Source organism: Podarcis vaucheri, assembly GCF_965113315.1.
Source record: "Podarcis vaucheri genome assembly, chromosome: 5".
Classification (NCBI taxonomy): Eukaryota; Metazoa; Chordata; class Lepidosauria; order Squamata; family Lacertidae; genus Podarcis; species Podarcis vaucheri.
The window spans coordinates 40,215,523-40,238,313 of NC_138763.1; the positions used below are offsets into that span (position 1 = coordinate 40,215,523).

General features: G+C 44.1%; 1 protein-coding gene across 2 annotated transcripts in view; it reads right to left on the reverse strand.

Annotated features, from left to right (window-relative positions):
* The window catches only part of TSPEAR (thrombospondin type laminin G domain and EAR repeats), a 39,791-nt gene extending 23,483 nt beyond the window's left edge, over positions 1–16,308 (reverse strand). The window contains exons 1-5 of one of the 2 annotated variants that reach the window (XM_082221803.1): positions 15,744–16,308; positions 7,731–7,774; positions 5,011–5,231; positions 3,479–3,717; positions 1,720–1,810 (exon numbers count right to left, since the gene is read on the reverse strand). In XM_082221803.1, the coding sequence (XP_082077929.1) occupies positions 1,720–1,810; positions 3,479–3,717; positions 5,011–5,231; positions 7,731–7,774; positions 15,744–15,760 (612 nt within the window). In that variant the 5' untranslated portion in view covers positions 15,761–16,308. The remainder of the gene's footprint in view (positions 1–1,719; positions 1,811–3,478; positions 3,718–5,010; positions 5,232–7,730; positions 7,775–15,743) is intronic. The other variant, XM_082221802.1, reaches the window with a different exon arrangement.
* Positions 16,309–22,791: the final 6,483 nt, after the last annotated feature.

The following is a 22,791-nucleotide window of genomic DNA, read 5'->3' on the forward strand; positions in this document are numbered from 1 at the left end:
GAACAGAAGCTGTTCCATGTATGCATCTGCTGTTTATCTGGAAATGCTACAAGAGAGAGGGGAAGCCAAAGCATTCCTAGCAGATTAGTACCACGACTTCCATCAGTGTGATTCCCTCAGGGTCTGTTCTGAAGTTGGTTTGATCTTTATGCAGAGCTCTGCATACTCCAGAGTTTTATGAGGCCTGCACAGAACATGGCTGATGAATGTCACAGAAACTCTTAACGCAGACTACTTTTTATCAATATCTCACCTCACAGCCTACATAAAATTGTCACGTCCCCTATCACAGGGTACCCGTGTTGGCTTGAAAAGCAGTGAAGGCTGGCCCTCTAGGGCAATGGGGCACTGACCCACCAACCTCGGTCTGCCTTCAGACACCCCACCTGTCTGCCTTCTTACTTACTGTACAAATAGTCTAGAGCAGTGGTTCTCAACCTGAGGGTCCCCAGATGTTGTTGGACTACAACTCCCATCATCCCTGAGCTCTGGCCTTGCTAGCTAGGGATGATGGGAGTTGTAGTCCAACAACATCTGGGGACCCACAGGTTGAGAAAGGCTGGTCTAGAGGGTGGCACCAGGGGCGGAAGAAGGGGGGGTGCGGTGGGTGTGGGCCACCTCGGGTGTCACCACTGCTGGGGGTGACAAAATGCTGGGCAGCACTCACCGTGGGGCCTGCAGCATGCCCGAGTCATGCATTTCTCCTGGAAGAGACACGGTGGCTTGGGCGTGGACAGGCTCCACTCTGCCCAAACGGTCCACCCTCTGCCTCCTCTCCAGCTGTAGGGCGGCTGACTGGGAGGAGGCAGGCAGACTCCGGAGGCCCCATGGTGCACCCCGTCCCTATGGGCAGATTGCCCCGTCCTCACCCCGCCGCTACGGGTGGATCGCCTCGCCCTCACCTTGCCCCTATGCTTCCTCCGCCACTGGGTGGCACTGCCTTTCCCCTTCCTTCTCATGAGTCTCAGCGTTGCCCCTCAGCCGGAAGGAAGACGGGGACAAAAACAGAATCAGTTGGCTCTGCCTCTCATTGGCTCTGGCTCCACCCACTGTTGACCTTCCTGCCTTCTGGCCCACCAATCCCAATAGCCACCAGCCAGCACTGCTGAAGAGGGTTCCGAGTCAGATGATGCACTAGTCCCTGTCCCTTCAACACTGCCTTGGCCTGAAAACATGGCTCCTCCAGTATCCTCAGAGTTCGACTTCACCTGCAGTGTCTCTTGCGCCACCATTACTGAGCCAGACCCTCAGTCCATCTGCCTCAGCGTTATTTCTATCGCTGGCTGTCAATAGTTAACTAATTCTCAGTAGGAGCCCTTCTTGGAGGAACCAGGGATTGAACCTGGGATTTTCTGCAAGTTAAACACGTGCTCTACCACTGAGCTTTGGCCCTTTCCATTGCTAGAAGGATGGGTATGCTGCAACATTTTGCTGCAGTCTCTACTTGTCTCTATACTAGACTTAAATTGGTCAGTTTTCTCTGAGAACCCAGGGAACTGTATTTCCACAAGGGGGGAAGCTAGGAATCTCAAACAAGAAATTCTCGGTATCTTGCCAAGCTATAATTCTCAAAATGGTTTGGGGATACCAATGAAAGTTAAAGTGATATTAAACGCGCATGCATTGATAATGCACATCTCCATCCCCATGTACGGCAGAGTCAGCCCATTGGATGCTGAATGGCTATGATAATCTCTTCAACACAAATAGTGTACTCACAGTGAAGAAACCTTTTCTTCTCCTTCTGCTCCCTACATAAAACCGGGATCCTGTCACAGTCAAGGATGTGGGGAAAACAGCATCTGTAATCCTAAGGTGAATAAAAAGGAAAGCAATATGTATCCAGACAGTTAAGTCATCGTCACTGGTAACAGCAGAGGTAACAAAACTTTGCATTCACACATCAGGGGTTGCGGAACCTGAAGTCCATGGGCCTATTGTGGTCCCTCAAGCCTTTCTTTCTGGCCCCTGAGACTCTCCCCAGACCTGAATCCTTCCCAGCCACACCTCCCACTGGCCCTGCTTCACAATCTCATTGAGTGCTTTTGCCTGGCTGGAATGAGTCCTTGAACTCTCTGCTGTTGCCTCTTGCTTCCCTGGATGAAGGATAGAGAGGTGTTTGTGCACAGAAACTAGCTTACTATAAAATGTATATTCATTGCTCTGCCCACTTTTACTCTAGGCTCCACCCACCCCTGGAATGTGACACACACACACTCCCCAAATGTTGCCTACAAGGGAATTCAGGCTGGAAAATGTCCCGTCCCCCCTTGCAGTAAGGATTACCATGAAGACACAGGAAGTTCCTGCTTCATCACCTTCCCTAGTATGAATAGGAGCAGCAAACCATGGTCCCCTAGCTTGGCATTATGTCCAAGTTAGGGGCTGTGGTTTGTTTCACTTCAAAGAAGCCATGACGGGACACAAAGATTTGTTCTTAGCTTATCAATCTTGGACAATACATGGTGTCAGACTCAGACGGTTATGCTCCTCTGGGAGTTAGGGAGTAAACCATTTACAGGCAACTCCCAACACAGGAGTTTCATTCCAAGGCACCTTGCATTTAAGTGAAATTGCATATACAGTGGTACCTTGGGTTAAGTACTTAATTTGTTCCGAAGGTCCTTTCTTAACCTGAAAATTTTCTTAACCTGAAGCACCACTTTAACTAATGGGACCTCCTGCTGCCACCGTGTCACCGGAACACGGTTTCTGTTCTCATCCTGAGGTAAAGTTCTCCACCCGAGGTACTATTTCTGGGTTAGCAGAGTCTGTAATCTGAAGCATATGTAACCTGAAGCGTATGTAACCCGAGGTACCACTGTATTTGAAAGACCATTGGAAAAGCCTGCGTGTATGCAGAGTTGTGCACCTTTTGAGTGCATGTAAATGGGGAGTTGCCTGTACTATATTTTTTTTTATAAAGTTGTGCAAAATAGGGTTGCAGCTTATCTGCTGTTTCTGCAATCCATTTGTGCCTTCAATCCTTCCGGGTGGCTATGACAGGCTAATTGCTCCCATGACATTGCATCTTGTTGACCTACTTGGTTACCCACCCTGTCTACAATCACACTTTCATAGTCTGGAGGCTAAACTGGAGTACAGAGCACCATTAGGCAGCGGGTGGGAGGCCCAAATGCAGCCCTTTAGCCCCTGGGGTTCTCTTCAGGATGCTGAACTAGATCGGCCATTGGCCTGATCCAGCAGGCTTTTGTTACATTCTCACACACCCTCCCATAGGCTGCTCCCTCCTGTGATCATGCTTCTCTCTTGCTTTTCTGGAAGGTGGACGGAGGTGCATGCGTGCCTGTAGAAAACCAGAGGCAGATTTTGGCCAGGACCTGATGAAAAGAGCTCCCACGTTTTGCACAAAGCCTTCAGACTTCCCAGTTCTGGGCAGTGTAATTTTCCATGCAGCCCCAACCCAGGGATGGTGGCGGCGGCAAAATTACCCCTGAATTGTACGTGCTTCACGTACACATCTGTGGGGATGCTGCAGTCCACAGTGAGAGAGAAGGAGCCTTTAGTTACTGCCAGTACCAGTGTGTGCCACTGATTGTCTGCCAAAAATACGTCCCGGAAGGTGACCCGTGTCTGCCAGCCATTGGAAAGCTCTCTGCTCCAGAAGATGAAGTGAATTTTATTCCTCGAATATCGGAGTCCAAGCAGCAGAGTGTCACTGTTTTCCTCCAAAACCGTAAAGATGTACTCGTTTCTCTGAAAGGACAGTTAAAGGCTGTTAGTTGGAAAGCTTCCCCCTGCTCCTCCTATTTATCAACCTGACCAGTCAAAAATTTTTGCAAAAAAAGAAAAGAAAACCTTTAATCCTAAGCATTGGAGCAACAATAAGGTTCTCCAAATAAATGTCCTCCAAAACTCATTTTTTGAAAACACAGTTAAGCTTGTCAGCCTGAAATACATTATTTTCTTCTACCAGCATATGAATCACTACTTTAATTTTTTGAGCACGCTGGCCCCAGCTTCACAATACATTTAAAGCAGTATCATACCACTTTTAACTGTCATAGCTTCCTTCCAAAGAATCCTGGGAAGTGTGGTTTGTCAAGAGTGCTGAGAGTTATTAGGGCGACCCTATTCACCTCAGAGAACTACAATTCCCAGTTCTCTGTGTACACCACCTCAAAATTCATCTAGGGGGTTCTCTAGCTAACTTCAGATTGAAACTGATATGTCAGGGAACACCTCAAAACACAGTACAGTGGAACCTTGGTTCCCGAACGGCTTAGTTGACGAACAAATCGGCTCCTGAATGCCACAAACCCGGAAGTAAGTGTTGTGGTTTGTGAACGTTTTTTGGAAGCCAAACATCCATTTCGGCATTGTTTCCGGGGCCAATCAGCCAATCAGAAGCCGCACCTTGGTTTTCGAACATTTTGGAAGTTGAACGGACTTCCATAACGGATTGAGTTTGAGAACCAAGGTACCACTGTATTTCATGAGAAATGACAGGATAGAGGCAAACATTGTGTGTATACCGATTCCCAAACCTGTGGTGGGAACACACTGGATGCAGAGTGAACAGGGAGTGTGTACACAGCCCAACTTCCAAATAAAGATAGAATCAAGCTCCTGTTGCATTTTGTTTCCTGTGCTATCACAATCCAGAAAAAAAGGAAACCCCAGGATGTTTTTCCAAGTTCTTTTTTTAAGGATATAATTCATAAAGCACATCATGACCAATTAAAGATTATCTCTTGTCACCTGTGACAGTTTTATTTCATCACCTACAGCATAAATTATGCATAGTGATTCTATCAGGCATCCGAGTACATTTACATCCAAGTAAATATGCCAACAACTGTTCCAGTCACAGTTTATATGGAATGAGCTATTTAAATCACGTGATATTGCGAAGTTTGCCAAATTGATTACAGTATTACGGTAATTAAGATCAGGTTTAGCAAACTGAATTCACCAACCACGATTTTATCGGTGGATACGTGATTCTGCTCTAGTGTAAAAAAACAAAACAACCTACCACATGCTTACCTTGGACTGCATGGGGAAAGCTTTTAGGGTGACCACAATGGAGAATTCCTCTGGGAAGATGTCACAGTATATGAAAATCCGTGATGCTGGAAAACTGAGAAAGCGAGGGCGCATTGCAGAGAACTGGAAGCCACGTGCTCCTTGGATCTGGATCATCCGTATCCCACTCTTCACCCCATTCACAGGAACCACTTCGGAGAGAATATCCAAAGGACGCAGATCTACACCAGAGACAGCGCCAAAACACATTACTAAAACTGGTGAAACACAGCAAAGGGCTGCAAAGGCTGTTCCTGAAAGGCCAGGCACTTATGCCAGGAAAACGGCTTCGAGATTAATCAAAATAATGGGAAGAACTGATTAGCTGGCTGCATGCAGAAGATTTTTTTTTTAAATCCCTCTGGATTTTTTTTAACCAAACAGAGGTAAGGACATTGACATAGAACTGAAAGTGGACCATCAAGTCCTATGGTTGCCAGATACAGTGGTACCTCGGGTTAAGTACTTAATTCGTTCCAGAGGTCTGTTCTTAACCTGAAACTGTTCTTAACCTGAAGCACAACTTTAGCTAATGGGGCCTCCCGCTGCCGCCGTGCCGTCAGAGCACGATTTCTGTTCTCATCCTGAAGCAAAGTTCTTAACCCGAGGTACTATTTCTGGGTTAGCGGAGTCTATAACCTGAAGTGTATGTAACCTGAGGTACCACTGTATCCCTTATTCTAAGCAAGTGTCTTTTATTTTTTGAAACTAAACACTTATTCCATCTCAGGGCAGTCCACAAGACAGAAATGCAAGATGAAAACACAAATAAGTAGTTAAAACCAAAATAATAAAACAATAGCCCCACCCTCCCACAAACACATTTAAAAGGCAGTAAAATATAAATCAGCCAAAGATCTGGTTGAAGAGGAACATTTTCACCTGTCACCTAAATATATATATAGTGGTACCTCTTCTTACGAACGCGATCTGTTCTGGGGTGCCGTTCGCACCCCGAAAAGTTCATAAGTAGAGTGCCGCTTCTGCGCATGCGCACGCGGCGAACCCGGAAGTAAACACTTCCAGGTTTGCCACGTTCGTAACCTGCAAAGCCACAATGTGAAGCAAACGTAACACGAGGTATGACTATATGATGAAGGTGCCAGGCGAACCTCATTGGGGAGAGAATTTCACAAACTGAGAGCCACTGGAGAGGCACACAAAGAAGTGCCTCAGATGATGAACACAGCCAGGATGAATTTATATGGGGAGAGACAGTCCTTGAGGCATTGCAGTCCTGAGCCGTTTAATAAAGACCAGACATCGTCTAACCTCCATGTGAGTTTTGTGCAATCAAATCAGGGTGGATGGTCTACAAACAGGTGATTTCAGCAGCCCAGAATCAGACAACTGCAGCATTACTAGATAGATATAGATGTGAGGTTCCAGGGATTTGGCCTCAAGCCTAGCTATCTTTGTTACGCAACAAACTCACTCAAATCTACATACGTCTCCACAAAAAGATAGTCAGTTTCCAAATAATTCAAATTATTCGGAAATGAACCTTTGGATTTGATAAATGAACTTGGGAAAAACCAGATTTGGAAAGACAAAGCTTGGATTGACTTGGAAATGGGGGGTTGGACTGACCCCCCTATGCAGGGATGTTTGGACTTTCCGAGTCTGGCAATGGGCCACCAGAGGTTTCGAGCTGTTGGGACTTCCAATTTGGGAGGGAATTTGAAACATGTCTTAAAATACCACATGGAGCTTAGTCTGGACTATGAGAAAGGGGCTGACTTGTTGAAAAGGGTCAAAAACATTACTAAGCTGGAGTTCCCATGAGTGAAAGGAAAATATGAAGAAGAACTGCGGAAGGGACATGGAAGAGATTTGAAGGCCTCGGATGTAAGAGCACCAGGTTAATGTGCCAGAATAACGGGATAAAAAGGACTGACAATCCCGGGACCGGGGGGAGGGGATGCTGGAAGAGGATTGGATTGTTTTTTATTCTCTTTTTTTTCTATTACTAGAAATGTTTTATGAATGTTGGGAAAATGTTGAAATGAAATTACTTGGCTCTTGTAAAAAATGTTTTAAGAACTAGGTAAAAAGGTAATGGTTATGAGAAGTTGGTAAAGATAAGATTTAAGTTTTAAGTTTTAAGACTTTTTATAAGATAAGATGATAATAGAGTAAGGTAACGTAATGACAGAATATTATGAATTATGAAAAGGATTTGCTGTGACAATTATAAATCAAGATACAAGAGAAGGGAGGAGGAGGAGGTCATGGAAAGAAGGTAACGAAAATGGATAACTTGAAAATAATGGTTTGTTTTTTCTTTTTCTTCTTTTGTTGTTTTTTCTTTTTATAATTTTGTTTTTTTATCTTTGTAATTTTGAGAAAACTCTTTTTTCAATAAATATTATTAAAAAACAACAACAAATAATTCAAATTATTCACAGAAGAAAGCAAGACACATGTGTGGCCCTAGGGAATCACATGGACTGAGGGAAAGAGGATAAGCCTCTATGACAGAAAACATCTGGTAAGTACAGACACCAGCCTTGCAGGACCAGCTGAGCCGCGTGAAGATTGTCTGCGGTGTTTCAAACAAACACCAGCAACACCAAATTAGGTCCATTTAGCAGCAGGGAAAACCCCCACCGTTTGATGTCTTCCCAAATATTGTGCTGGGGGGTGGGGGTGGGGGCAAATAGGAAGGGATTAAACCTTACCTGGAGGCTCCACATGCTTATGCAGCACCAATATAATTTCTTTCCTTAAAAAGGAAAAAAATAAACCCACATTTTAAATTAACTGCTATTCTTTGCCTAAGGAGGAAAAGGAAATGGTGGTCTTGAGCCACTGCAAGAAAATTGCCTGATAATTGTATGGAAGTGATAGCCATTTTGCAATTCTGTCATTAATAGCTCCATACACACCATGCTTTTAAAACACATGACTCCCCCCTGCAAAATTCTGGGAACTGCAGTTTACCCCTCACAGAGGTACCATTTCCAGCACCTGTTGTTAACCAACCACAGTTCCTTGAATTATTTGGGGGGTGTCATGTGCTTCAAAAGTATGGTAAATGTAGACAGCCTTGAATTGCGGTTCTAACCTTCCTCGTTTGGGATTAAGAGCCAATAAGTGCAGCTGGGCAGCTACAGTACACAGGCAGCCAGCTTTTCTCTTGATCTAGGTTGAATAAGCTACCTTGAAGAGCTGTGCAACTCAAAAACCTTGCATATATCTATCCCAACTAAAGATTGGCAAAGTAAATTATCCTGTGCCTGCAACTGATTCACCAGATTTGGTTGGATGCTGTCATTAATTTTGTTTTCATTTCCTGTATCAGTCAGCATGCTGTTAGTCACATCAAAGCTACTGGGCTTTTCCCTACCCCTCAAGTTTACCCCCTTGCAGATGTTTTATAAATGCAAGAATGGTGAGAGGCATGTGCACATCTATATATATTAGTTTTGAGATCTGAAAGACCCTACACATTTTGATGTATCTTCAGATGGATGCATGGAGGCAGGTCATATACAACAAACTTCTGCACATCCACGCATGCATATATAACATCTAAAATAGGTTTGGCTTCTTATTTCCTTTTTTCTCTCCCAAGCCTACAGGAGAGGGGCAAGTGAGTGCCCCTCCACACAGGTGCTATATTAGTGGCGGATTTATTCTTTCATTTGTTGTGTGACATTTCCTCAGTGCTACCACATGACTGTTGCCCAGGGAGGCTACAGAGCAACAAAACTAGGACAAAAATAATCAGGAAGCAGGAAGTGATGGGATATGCACTGATTGGAAATGAAGCAGTGTGACTGCCTCCAGACTTTTGCAGATGCAAACTATGTTGAAAGTGGGATCATGTTTGAGCACCTAATAGCATCATGAGCACAAAGGATCATGGATGTGAAAAAAGGGGTGTCTGCAGGAACCCTATGTGCATGTGGGGGAGGGTGTGTGTGCTGTATGCAAGATGCCCACAAGAGTTTCTCTAGTTTGTAAATGTACCCATCGCAGGGGCATGGGGGGCACATTTCTTGGGTGGGGGTGCTGCTCACACTGCCCTCCCCAAACCTCGCTTCACGAGGCTGGGATCATTCCAGCCTTGCAAAGAGGCTCAGGGCTGGTGTCGCTTTGGCAAGGGCTAGGCTGGCATGCAGTGGGCTCCTTTTGTCCAGCTCTCCCGGCACATGTGTGCGCCCGCCCTGGGCGCCATTAAAGCACACTCCACCGCTGGCCCATGGGAGTCCAAAATGTTGACACCCCCTGATGTAAATGAACTACCCATTTTAAAAAATCAGATCCCTTCTTGATCCCTAGGTGTGATGCTCCTCCTCAAGTAGACAAAGCTGCTCCGTGTTTCTTTTCTCAATGGGAAGACTGACTGTGGTAGGTTAGCACAGGCACTTTGAGCAGCTCAGCTGTCTGTGGCTTGCAGACAGATTCCTCGGAGATGGTGGAGCACCTCCGTCTCAAACTGACGTAAAATGAAAGCCAAAGCAGTTATTTTCAGTTCACCTCCCACATTATACAGACACTCTTAATGATTAAAGTGCAGCGAGGGATTATGCAGAATCTTATTAATGATTACAGAACAGCAGCTGTGGATACTTGAGAGAAGTGAGGCAAATTATGTTGCGAAGACTCTGACTAGATCCTTCTTTCACTTTTAACAGAGACTCAGGAGGGCCACATCATCCGAGAGATCAAGGGAATGCCTGGGGCAGCCTTTTCAAAAGCTCTTAAGTTACACAGGAGCCTAAATCTCCCTTGGCTGGCAAAGCGATGGAGCTCCACTCTGGGCCCTAAAGAGAAGAAAGCAGGGAGCAGGGAGGGAAAGCAGCCTGACTGCAGCGCGGCTTCTAAAATAACCAAACTGGAATAGCACTCTGGATGCACAAAGCCCCTCAGAACCTCGCAAGCACAACAGCCTCCTTGAGATATTTATGCTGCATATGGTTTAAACGTCAGTTTTTCATTTGTATAAGGTGTTTGAACTTGCAAGCGTAGTGCCTTTCCTGCAAAATCTCCACAGCAAACATTCATAGTAACATGTTCACTTGAAGTTATACAACTGGGGTTGGGAGTGAGGAATATGCCCCTCATATCTTCTGTGTGAAAACACTCAAAAAAGCATCAGGTTGCATAATATACAAGTGTTCTAAAAACTACATGACATCTTAATATCGGCCACGTGCAACCATCAGTTCAGTGGGTTTGATCTGGCAGCTCTAAAAGATTGTGATGGAAGCACCTGCCAGGTGTACTGGGAGTGGTTCCTCATGTCTCTGAACCACACTGGAGAGAATCAGCCTTTGGTATTGTCAGTACATGCAATGCCTTCAACTTTGCCAGTTATCCATCAGTCTGGTTGTTCGTCGGATGGCAGATGTGTGCCAGGCCCTAAGAGATGGAGGCCATTCTCCATTCCTGTAGCAGGAATTCAGCACAGCTCTCAGACTTAAGGCTAGTTGGCTGAGTTCTCCTGTTGAACATGTTCCAGTTAATTATTTTAAATTGAAACTCAGAGGCCTATGTGGGTGAACTCTAAAAAGGGGTGTGGACCAGGGCCTCTGCATGCCCATCATGTCTCAATTTAAGAATTCCTGTCTCAAAACAGACAAAGGCTGCGTTTGAGGGCTTTCTAGATCAGCCTTCTGGGTGCCTTCTTACTAAAGAGTTCCCCAACCACAGCGTTTTTTTCCTGGGGACACTCAAGGGTACGCAGTACTCAAACCATTTTTTCTAGAAGAAAAGCACTGCCCAAGCTCAAGGAATGTTAGCTGCAGAATGGAACTCCCCACCCTCTCTTCTCCCTGCTCGCACCCCATAATTTGTTCTGGAGGGTTGGGGGCACCACTAGAACACATTTAGCGGTTGCACAGGGAACTTTCACTGTGAACTGAAAACTCCTCATGCTAGGGGAACTGTTTAGTGAAATACTGCCTTAGATGTTTCAGTCTACAGCTGAAATGCATGTGCAATTGATACTAATTGTTACTTGTGCAACAGGGCTTTCCCCCCATCCCCTCCCCCTTCAGCCCCCCAAAATTGGCTCAAGGGGGTTGCGAGACCCAAAAGAGCAGCACAGGGGGGACTAGGGGGTGTTTCATCGGGCGAGTTGCAATGCTTATGCAGATGGAACAATTGAAATAGTACAGTGTTGTATGTTTGCAACGTCCAATACTATTCCTACTCGGAGTAGACCCATACAAGTTAATGGACATAACTAACGTAGGTTCATTTATTTCAACTGGTCAGAGTAGGACTTAGTTGACTACAACCCTGTGTTTCCATTGCTTTTATACACTCTTATGCAAATCGTTGTCTTGCTTTTTATAGTTCTCTAGGGCCGAGTTCTTTGGGAATGTGCCCCCATTTGTCCATTCTTTCATGTCCTGCATGCTTCTGGATCCATCTTCACGCTGAAGATTTGATGCATTCATGTGGGCAAATGGAATTTGCTTTATAGCCCATGCTGCTCCTGCAAAATCTTGAAGGAAACATTTCACTTTCATTTCCCACGCTCCCAGTTGTGTGCTGTAGCACCAGACTGGTTAACAACTACTGTGTAAACAGATCCTAAGACAAGAATCAAAGGTTGTGCAGTTAGATTGCACTGGAATTCCTTCACAATTTAATAAATAATAAAAAAAAATAATATATGTACTAGTTGGTTGCCTTGAGCCACTGCTCAGTCAAGGTGTTGGTACACCTAATATGTGCAGTTTGTACTGAAATGTGCACCAGACCCACCATCAAAGGGTTACAATTATTTTTCCTTGGTGAAGACTAAGATTGAAACAGATTTAAAAACTCACACACGAAAGAAATCTCCGTCTAGCATGATATAGTTTATGTGACTTTTCCTCATTTTTCAAATAAAAAACTTAAGTCTGAATATTGTTTCTTCTTCAGATACAATCCATTAATTTATCCATCTCCATGGTCCCTGTTATTTTAATGAGTTAATATTTAGCAGATGGTGCAGAAAGCCGTTTCCACTGCCTGACAAATACAACATTTTCTGCCACCGAAAAATTCAATATAAGTAGTCTAAGAGGGGGCTGTGGTTGTCTTGTGTCTATATTATTTAACAGAACCATAGAAGATCCTGATCTTATCGCAATTCTAGATATTTGAAATACCCCATGCAATACACAAATCCTTCATCTGAAAGGATAACATATGGAAATTAATGTCTTGCAGTACAGTATTACAATACCGAACATTAAGGCTCAGGATGCAGAGGGGATTTCCCTGCTTCAGCGCACCATAAAAATAAACGCAGACAAAAAAAAACTCCTGAACCTGGCAAAAGAAATCTCATCCGGGGTTCAAAAGGTAAAATTTACCATGGAATGGGGATTCCCCCATTATTTCCCTTGACTACATTTTAAATAACTTCCAACAGTTGACATAAGGCAATATGGTTTTTAGTGGGAAAGGCACCGGCAATGCCACTTCCAGGAGAGTATAACTGTGCAATTGTTTCAGTAATTTAAAATAAAGAAAACCTAGGAAATGGGCTGAAATCAAACTTGCATTCCTAGAGATTGCTCAGCAGCCCCAGAAGAAGAACCCAACAATGTGGAGAGATATCAGGAGCAAGCTCCTCATACGCACAAGATTTTTGAAGCATCCACAAAACATTGAAATCAAAACACTAGTCTGTATTCCCCTCCCCCCAAATTTACCCTTGGTGAGGAAAACCAAAGCTGTTCTCAATGACCCATTTGCAACACCAACACCACCACATTCAATCCCTTTCTGAAAGCACCCAGAGAGGTACAATACACAAGCATAAAATTGTGTATTGCTGTGGTGTCCAGAAATCAGTTCATTATCCTAGATTACTAACTTCAGGAATCGAAGAATCTTGCTTATTTAAGACACATATGGAAGAATAGTTTAAGTAACATATGCTCAGTTTACACTTCCCTCTCTCTCTCTCTTACACACACACACACACACACACACACAGAGAGAGAGAGAGAGAGAGAGAGAGAGAGAGAGAGAGATTCGCTATGCTTGGTCAGTTGGGTGAGGAACCCTCCAGATGTTGCTTGACTAAGAGTAGGGACTCCAACAACATCTGGAGGGCCACATGTTTCCCACTGCTGATATGAATGGAAAAGAACCACAAGTGGAATAGAAATAATCACACATCACTCATCACTTAGTTTCAAAGACTAAAAGCACTTAGCAATATGTAACTATAAAGAGCTTTGAAGAACTTATGCAGTCTGTTCGAACATTTTGCTCTCCTTTTTCCATCGAGGGGTAATTCAGAAATGTTCTATACTCGGGAGGATTTTGTCCTTGAAATGACCCTGCTGATATTGACGCTAGTCCTTCTTACTGGAATTGAGTTTTTATTCTCGGGTTCAAAGCAAGACAGATTACTAGTGACTGAAACTGCTTTGATTTTGTATTGGTGAGGGGAGAAAATATGTGCAGATATATTTAAAAATGTGTATTCAATGGTTCCTTGTTAGTTATGTATCTTACGGGCCAGTTCCAAACACTGGACACCCTTAGATATGTGCGGGGAAATGCCGAACTCACCAAAATTCAAACGGTGTGCAGAAAAGAAAACATGTTGGAATATATTTGGACTTGCAAATGGACATTTCCAGACTACCCTGTTGAGCTCGTTCACTGTAACGTGTCTTGGGACGTTACAATATTCCTGCCTGTTACAATATTCCCGCTTGCTAAGAGAAGGCATCAAAAAAATGTTGACCAGGCATGCCTAGATATAATTACACTTACAGATAAGCCCATGGGCACATAAACTATCAAGTTATATGAATATTTTAGATTTAATTCTTGTGATTCCAAGGGGAATTTAGTATTTTGTGTTTATACTTGCTTTTATTCTGTCAGGTTTATGATTTGCGTCATCCCTGCCATTTGTAAAGCACTTAGAAGTTCTATTTGCAAGCAAGCAGTATATTAAACCCTGTTAACAACAAATCAAAATATAAATGGTTTAATTTCTATGCAAAGTTAAAATTACATTGACAAATCCTGAAAACCTGGTGAGTTAACTGTGGGGTAGATTCTCTCCACCCACCCCAAAATAACTGTTTAGTAGAAGCAAACGAAGGCAATGCATATAACTAGTCATCAGCTCAAGATGGCAAACTCATTCATTTTCTATATTCGTGTAGACACTTGCAAAGAGAGAAACAATTTCTCTGGTGTTTTTAACAAGGATCAGTAGCTCCAACACAGCATGAACATTTGAACCGAGTCTCAAAGCTAGAGCTGTTTTGTTAGATGTAGAACAAAATTCCTATGCAGAAGGAATGCATTTTCGGAATGAATGTAAACCTCAGATGAAGATAGCAATGTGCAATGGTTAGACACGTGGGGTTTTATTTTGCTCTGTGCCCATACTTGGGAAGCAACGAAAACCACAGCTTATTGGCATATGTGCCTTGCATGGTCATTTGTGATGTGGGTTGCATGTCAATAGCTAGACAGATGTGTCCTCAATGCAGCAGTGTTGTAACATGTGGAGCAGCACTTACCACACAAAAATATGTTAATATGCGAGACTGAAATACAAAAAGAAAGAAAAGTGGAAGGGTTTAAAAATAATAATAATGACAGCACCAAATCTGCCCAGAAAAGCAGAATAAGATGAGCTTCAAACAGGTGCCAGGAGAGTTTATTAATGTGACTAAACATTTCAACAAGTGCCTTCATTAGGGGCAACAATTGTGCACGGGTTTTCTGTATTAAAAAGGTGCTTCTAAAAGTTATTTCAGCAGACCCAGCATATATGTCTCCACGGCTGTGATTCCAATAACTGTAGAGATCAAAGCGCTGAAACTGAAGCCAATTTGTAAAAAAAACAAACTGTAAAAAATAAAAAGCTTGACAATGTTGGGAGTTTGTCTAAAAAAAAGCTCAACAACTTTTCCTTTAAAAAGGTCAACAACTTTCGGGGTGTTTTTACTTTTTGAAATATGGCAACCCTATCATGGTTAACAGCCCCAAGAATTTGCTACTTCCAAGAATGCATCTTTGAATACATGGCTAATTGGAAGAGGGGACTGGGGGCGCGTGTGTCAAAATCTTCTCCTTCCTGAATGCTGTGAAAGTTTCCATCGAATGATATTTTAGTAAATTTACTACTGCTACCATCCCAAACGCATAGACGAGGGAGAAAACCCCATCAACCACAGGAAGACCTCTGATCAAACACGCACAGGATCGGGCAGCGGGGCACTTTTGCTTTAATCAACTGAGATTTCTCAAAGGGGGGGGGAAGCATTGCTCTCAAAAGGCTCATCAACATAATTCACTTTCACTCACAACTAGATAACATGACAGAACTGAAAGAAAACTAACTTCCAGGTTAACTAACACAGTAACACAGTTCTTGTCTTGCCAAGGGTTCTGCACAGCTGAAATGGAACCTGACACAGAAAAGTCCAAAGCAGGCAGTTCTTGTTGTTGTTGTTTTATATAAAATAATTCTACTTCAACCCTACATGATATCTTTGCTGACCCTCCCATCTTTTAATTTCACACATCATGGTTTATTTCGGGGGGTGGGGGGTGGGTAAGGACTTGGAAGCCCGTGTATTTGATAGAGCTCTGCAATATAATCATGATCCCATATTTAGAAGGCAAGCTCATTTGAGGAGCTGAAGATCAGAGGATGAAGTGTAGCCAACCACCCCAATAAATGACACCCCAGCCCTTCTTACCTGTGCAGTGCTCCCATGACTTTCCTCCTCTGGCCAGGGTCTGCTCAATCCCCAAGTGCAGAAGCACAGCCCAAACCATTAGCAGAGCAGACATCGGAGAACTTTGTCACTCCTGGTCATCATCTAATCTCCTCATATCCTAAACCTCTGCTCTTGGGTCATTCAGAGACCTTACAGGAACATCTTGTTGGGGGGCACCTACAAGGAGTGACCCAGCCCTCCAAGGTTCCTGCCCCTCCTAGGAGAAGGGGTTGTATCAGGCTGGTGACCACAGTCTGAATCCTCCCTCTCTCTGCTTCTCCTCATCAGGCTTTCCTCCCAGTGCCACCTAAAACCACTCGTCCAGGCTTAGCCAGCTGCTATTATTAGGCTGCAAGGTAAGAGGCATTCCCCCCAAATGGAAGCACAAGCATAATCAACAGAGGAAAGCCAGAAAGTGGCTTTCTGGTGTCTAGTTGCTGAAATGCCCCATCCTGAAGAAGCAGGGAGAAAGAGACCTCCCACCAGACACAAAATAAGCAACAGCAGGAGGCTGCCTTTGCAGACATTTAAATGGAAACTAGCCTGAAAAAGAGGAGGAGAAGTACTGCCTTGGGGAGCTTTTCATCTTTTGCCCAGCCCTCTTGAGGTTGGGTTTTAATGTTTAAGCAAAGGAATTTCCCTCTCCAGCAGAGCCAGTGTTCAGAGGGCATGGCAGATAAAGAGCAGGAGGAGGAGCTCAGCTTTTGTGTGCACCTGAAATCATCATCTCATCTACTGTGATGCTGCAAGCCTAGATTAAGATAGAGCCATGTGCGTGTGTTATGTGCCTTGTCTTCCCGGCTCTGTAATTATTCCCACCCACCAGATTTTTGCAGGAAAAAAGGGATTCTGAAATAACTAGGCAGTGCTTCACACCACCAATATTACTGCAATTGAAGGGAGTTAGCTGCCTGTCTAAATGCTGCCAAAACTCAATTTGGAAGCTATGCGCAGAAAACAAAGGAAACTGATGCTGCTGGGTTTAAGCTGCGTACAAACCAGGCATTAAAAACCACATGTAGAGCACATAGCTTCCTCCAAAGAGTCCTGGGAACTGTAGTGTAAGGACATTTTGAATTGCAGCACTGTGAAAGGTAAGCTCCAGCTCACATGATTATTTGGGATAAATCATGCGCTTTAAATGTACTTTAAATGTGTGATATGTACACACAGAGATATTCACTTTGAGGTTGGTGAAGCTGTGGATTTCCCTGAGATGAGGCGGCGGCTGTGAGACGGGTGGGGTGGCATGAGAAAAGTGCGAGAAAACATACAGCTTGAGAAGCTCATTAAAATTAAAACAGTAGAATTAGAGACAGAGCTGCAAGGTCTCTAGATAATAGCAAACATCCAATTACTGTGGCCACAAAAATGAGAATGCAGTTCTGTAACAATGGGGACTGTTTCCTTGGAAGATAATAAAGGAATGCCTAGGAAGAACATGGGCACCATTCTGTGCCAATTCGTTTTGAATTTGTGGTGAATTCGGACCAGTTCAAATACTTCTTCCAGGCTATTCTTGACAGGGAACAGCCCTGATTAGCCTCTTGAGTTTCGACAAAAAAGGTCTATGACTAGATCCTTCCCTCTCCACCACCGCCCTGCATACATGCTGTGCTGGAAACCAAGGGCATTCATCAATCTCCAGAGCAGAACATTCCAATCAGACCAAGAAATGGAAGGCTTTGTGCCACAGACATCTGAGCTTCTCCAAGACAGTGGTGTGACCATGGTCTGACCATGACAAGACTGACACAACTGCCTGTTCCAGGAAAGCAATATAGTAATAATAATACATTTTATTTATACCCTGCCCTCCCCAGCCAAGACCGGGCTTAGGGCAGCTAACACCCGATATAAAAACAAATTGATTGAAATACAACTTAAACACAAGATTAAAATACAACATTAAAACATTAAAACACAGCCTCATTTCAATGGAAACTCCAATCAAAAACTTTTTGGGGGATGAAAACGTCAAGTCTTCACCAAGGCTAACTTTCCAGACTGGTCCTACATGGGCCAGAAAAAAGCCAGGGAAGTCCCCAAATAGGAGTTCCATCACAGGAGGGGAAAGGAAAAAGAAGGGGGGGGATCAAATAGATTCCAAGTTGAAGGCCAGGCGGAACAACTCTGTCTTACAGGTCCTGTGGAAAGAAATCAGATCTTCAAGGGCCCTGGTCTCATGAGACAGAGCGTTCCGCCAGGCCGGAGCCAGAGTTGAATATAGGAAGCTGCCTTGTAGAAAGTCAGAAGAACAATTGGTCCATCTAGCTCAGTATTGTCATTGACTGGCTCTCCTTATAGTCAGGTGGGAGTCCTTCCCAATCTCACCTGGAGATGCCAGGAATTGAACCAGGCACTTTTTGAATGCAAAGCATGTTGGAAATCCTGGCTGCCAAGATCCAAGTTTGGGGCAAGTGAGAGAACCCTTGCAGAGATTTAATATGGCAAAAACATACAGCATGGAAATATAGGCTGGAAAACCTTAAAATGTGCCCTTTTCAGTAAATTCCAAAACATCCCTTTTAAGAGCTCCTTCCATAGTTTCCCACTTCCCCTAGCACACAGGTAGACCACAGTTATAAAATGGTTTACTTACAAAACCATTTAAAGGCCAGGTTCTGGTGCTTTCCCATACAACGGTATAGGAAAACATTGGTTTCAAACTCCGTTATTGTCTGAAACAAAAGAGGCTGGTTAAAGCCATGTGGCTGGAAGGAGCAGCTTGGGGCTCCTCACCTATCGAATTCGCATTTAGACTGAGTACAACAAAAGGCTTGGCTGCCCATTTCCTCCCAAGGTGAGGTGAAGTGACATAAGCTAATTGACTGCAAAGAAGGATGATCCAGGAGGGAGGGAGGCTTGGGATTCTTTCTCCCTGAGGTGCTGTATTTATTGTTAAAGAAACGCATCCACCAAAGTAAGGTATTTTTTCTTTTTATTGTTGTTGCCTTCCTCCCTACTCTGACTGGGCTTTTCAACTCTTAAGATGCCACATGAGCAGAACAATGGATCAGGTACAAAGTTTCCAACCACGGCAGGCTCCACATTGTGAGAAGGGTGCCGCTGGTAATATATTTGCCTCTTGCTCAGCTTTTAAAATTATAGGAACCCTGGTGGGATAAGAGAGCAGACTTTGGAGCAAACCAACAACAAGACAATGGGAAAGGAAAACAGACCATTTCAGGATGTGGACCTCCTCTGTGCCGTTAATTATTCCTAACCCCAAATCCTCCCATTACTCTGCAATGCATATAGCAAGGCTTCAGGCATCTCGGAATCCTGATCATATGAATATCTTCTAGCAAGCTGGGTTAGTATTCACAGGCAAATGTTGCAAATGAATTCCAGCTAAAGATTTGCAATGAAGCCGCAAATGGCAGTCATCCATACTTTGGGTGTTCAGAGCACGACAGCGCAAGGCAGCTATCTGGAAGAAATTGTCGACATCTCTGGATGTGGCTGAAATATGTATTTCAAATTTCAGTTGTGGTTTGGAACGCTACAGTACAGTCTTCAAGTTGTGACGGATGGTGGCTTTGCTGGGGAAGAACAAAGCCCATGGGAGGGCTTTGCAGGAGTGTGTTGAGCTCAGCTGGGAGCAAAAGTGCGGGGAAGAAGAAGCCGGGATATGAAAGCATAGATTTAGACCAAGGCAGCCCAACTTTTCATACCAAGTGGGCTGCAAAAGTGCTTTGACACAGCACCTGTAGGCCACACACTACTTTTTCACGTGGTGGTGGGGAGTGAGGTGAAAAACCAATGCCCCCCCCCAGTTTTCGTGCTGCCTTCCCAAAACCAGCTAAGTGAGGTGCTGGGCTTTGAGAAGCCATGAGGCTCTGACAGGGTCCTAGAGCCCTTTCATATCCTTCCCAAAGCTGGGAAAACACTAACTAGGCTTTGGGAAGGAGGAAGGGGGGCTCTAGGACCTTGCCAGAGCCCTCATGCCTCCTTCCTAAAGCCTAGCGCCTTGCTTACCTGGCTTTGGAAGGCAGTGCAGGGTCCGGGGGGGGGGGCATATGAAATGTTGCCAAGGGCCACCAAAAAGACCTCGAGGGCCTGATTTATTTGCTTTTTTCTCTCCCTCAGTTCACCTGTAGGCGGTCCCGAGTGTTAACACATTGCCCATCTAATGTTGGAAATTTTGCAAGAGCAACTGAATTGTCTGAGGATAAGCCTTGAAGACGCTGCACTTTTGTTAAAATTGCAGCAACGTTGGAAATTTCAGTTCCAATAACAGAGATGAGCAAAGACGACAACCACCAAGAGTATGATCTGCTCTTCATTCATATTTCCCAGACATCCTCTGGACATAAAAAATAACAATGATCCAAATTCCAAATTAGGTACAGATTGTTGTATGTCTGGACCTCAAGGCGTCAGATGCCGTTGCGGCTTTCCTGCCATTGAATGGAGCCCTTCCCACACTGGACTGCCCCAGGGCAAGGGAGAGGGCAGGTGGCAGGAATATAGTCACAGCATGAAGGCAGCGCTGGGAACTATAGATCACTCACAGAAACCTGTGAGTCACAAGCTCTGCAGATGCATCTGAAGGGGCTCTAGTGCAGCAAGAGTGGGACCTCCCCCCCCCAAAAAAAAATACATTTGTGCTATGAAAAGTTATGGAATTTTAGCGGGAAGCCACAGAATATGCACCGATTGGAAATGAGGCAGTGTGGCCGCCCCAAACTGAATAACTCCTTCCCCCAGCATATGAAGAAAAATAAAACTTTTTTATTTTCCTTTTGGTATCACACAAAGTTTGCCCTCTTCACACATACTTTTAGTGCGTATATCCATTTTCAGTACTTTTAAATTGCATTTTGCCCTGTTGGTGGTCCAGTTGGTTTTACTGCTGCTTTTATCGTTTTCATTACTGTGTTGATCTGCTTGTTTTTCACTTTATTTTTTGTAAGCTGCTTTGCGGCAAAACGACGAGGAGGAACATCTATATATGAGTTATCCTCCTTTAAGTTTGTTATGTGTATTGAAAGACAAAGTAGGCATGGAGAACATTTTGCCCTCCAGATTGTGCTGAACTACAACTCCCATCATCCCTTGCCATTGGCCATGCTTGCTGGGGCTGATGGAAGTTGTATCCAAAGGATCAAAAACGCTACACACTTGACATAAAGGGAAGATTTATAGTGAATTATTCGCTGTAGCATGATCACATCTCCAACATATGATAAACAGGCATGAATACAGGCACCCCCGCACTTGCGCAGGGGTTACATTCTGAGGCCCCATGCCCATAAGCGAAAATTGCATAAGTAGGGAGCACTCTCTAAAAAACCTCTTAACTCCTATTTTCCTCAGCTCTCCAGCTCTCTTTCCCCATCTCTCACCACACAACTCTCTCTTTGACTAGAGTTGAAGATTTGTGGCCAACTGGAGGCTGGAGGACATGTGGGAAAGCAGCAGGGAGGGTTAGCAGCCCACAAAAAGTCCCACTCAGGTCTCTCTGGAGTTTCATATGCTCTCACTGAAGTCCTTTTTGGGCTCCAGGGAGGGTCTCCTTGCGAGTCATGAGGACTCTGGTTTGAATCTATTTTCCAGTGCTGTGCATATACACAGCTGTGTGAAAGTGTTGTTGTTGTTGTTGTTTAGTCATTTAGTCGTATCCGACTCTTCGTGACCCCATGGACCAGAGCACGCCAGGCACTCCTGTCTTCCACTGCCTCCCGCAGTTTGGTCAGACTCATGTTTGTAGCTTCGAGAACACTGTCCAACCATCTCGTCCTCTGCTGTCCCCTTCTCCTTGTGCCCTCCATCTTTCCCAACATCAGGGTCTTTTCTAGGGAGTCTTCTCTTCTCATGAGGTGGCCAAAATATTGGAGTCTCAGCTTCAGGATCTGTCCTTCCAGTGAGCACTCAGGGCTGATTTCCTTCAGAATGGAGAGGTGTGAAAGTAGATCGCCCTTAAGTGTACCAGCAACTTGACGGCTGACTCAGCTGTCAAGTCTTGTCTCCTGCCATACTTAAAGCGGGCTCTCTGCTTTGTATTCCCCCCCCCATGTGCCATATGTATGTTTCTGAAAGCTGAGGCATCCAAACTTAAATGTTGTCAAGGTTCACCCATGGCATCATAATAATTGTCCATATTAAACAAGACTCTGCTTGACTTTTCTGAGTGTATGAGCATAGCAGACATTTTGAACTAATTAAAATGCCAAGTTCAGTCTTTCTCGTCCCTGCTGCCCAAAGAAGCCTCAGATGCAAGCTCATTAGCTACAAGTAGCACATGGTTTAATGAACTGTTCCTCATAAAATCCCAATAAAGTAAAAATACAGCCTGTCTTTCTGAACTAAGCGCCTCATTATTTTTCAATGCGTTTGTGAGGGTGGGGTTTGAGGAACTTCTATTTTTTTTAAAAAAAGGATATAAAAGTATTAACATTCTGCCAGCATTCACACCAGCAAGAAATATGGCCAACAAGACTGCCATGCTGGGGCCCAAACGTAATTTATCTGAGCCAAACTGTACAACTTCCAACTCCTGAAGCACAACCCCTTGCATAGCTTGGAAAATTGGAGTATTGATTGGTGCCCTGTGGTTTCATTTAGTTCCCTTTGTTTGAGCTCCTGTTTCCGGATGCCTAATAAATATTTATAGCCATACATCATAGTATGGCAGGTATGCAGAACAACACAGAAATGACCATTTTTATCCTTTAGACACTGTTTCCTGTCCCTGTCATCTAATTTCAGCTTTCCTATGCCCTTTGTGTTGGTTCAAGGAAAAATATATATAGATATAGAAGGGAAGAATTCCTGGGTGCCAAGATACAAATCTGGGGGCAAGAACTCTTTGGTAAAACCACAAAATATGCAGCAAAGTAAAGTGTAGAAAAATTAAAAATTAAAAAATAGTCCAGTAACATCTTAGAGACCAACTAAGTTTGTTCTACGTATAGGTTTTTGTGTGCATGCACACAAATGCTTATGCCCAGAACAAACTTAGTTGGTTCTAAGGTGCTACTGGACTATTTTTTATTTTTTATTTCGACTGCATCAGACCAAC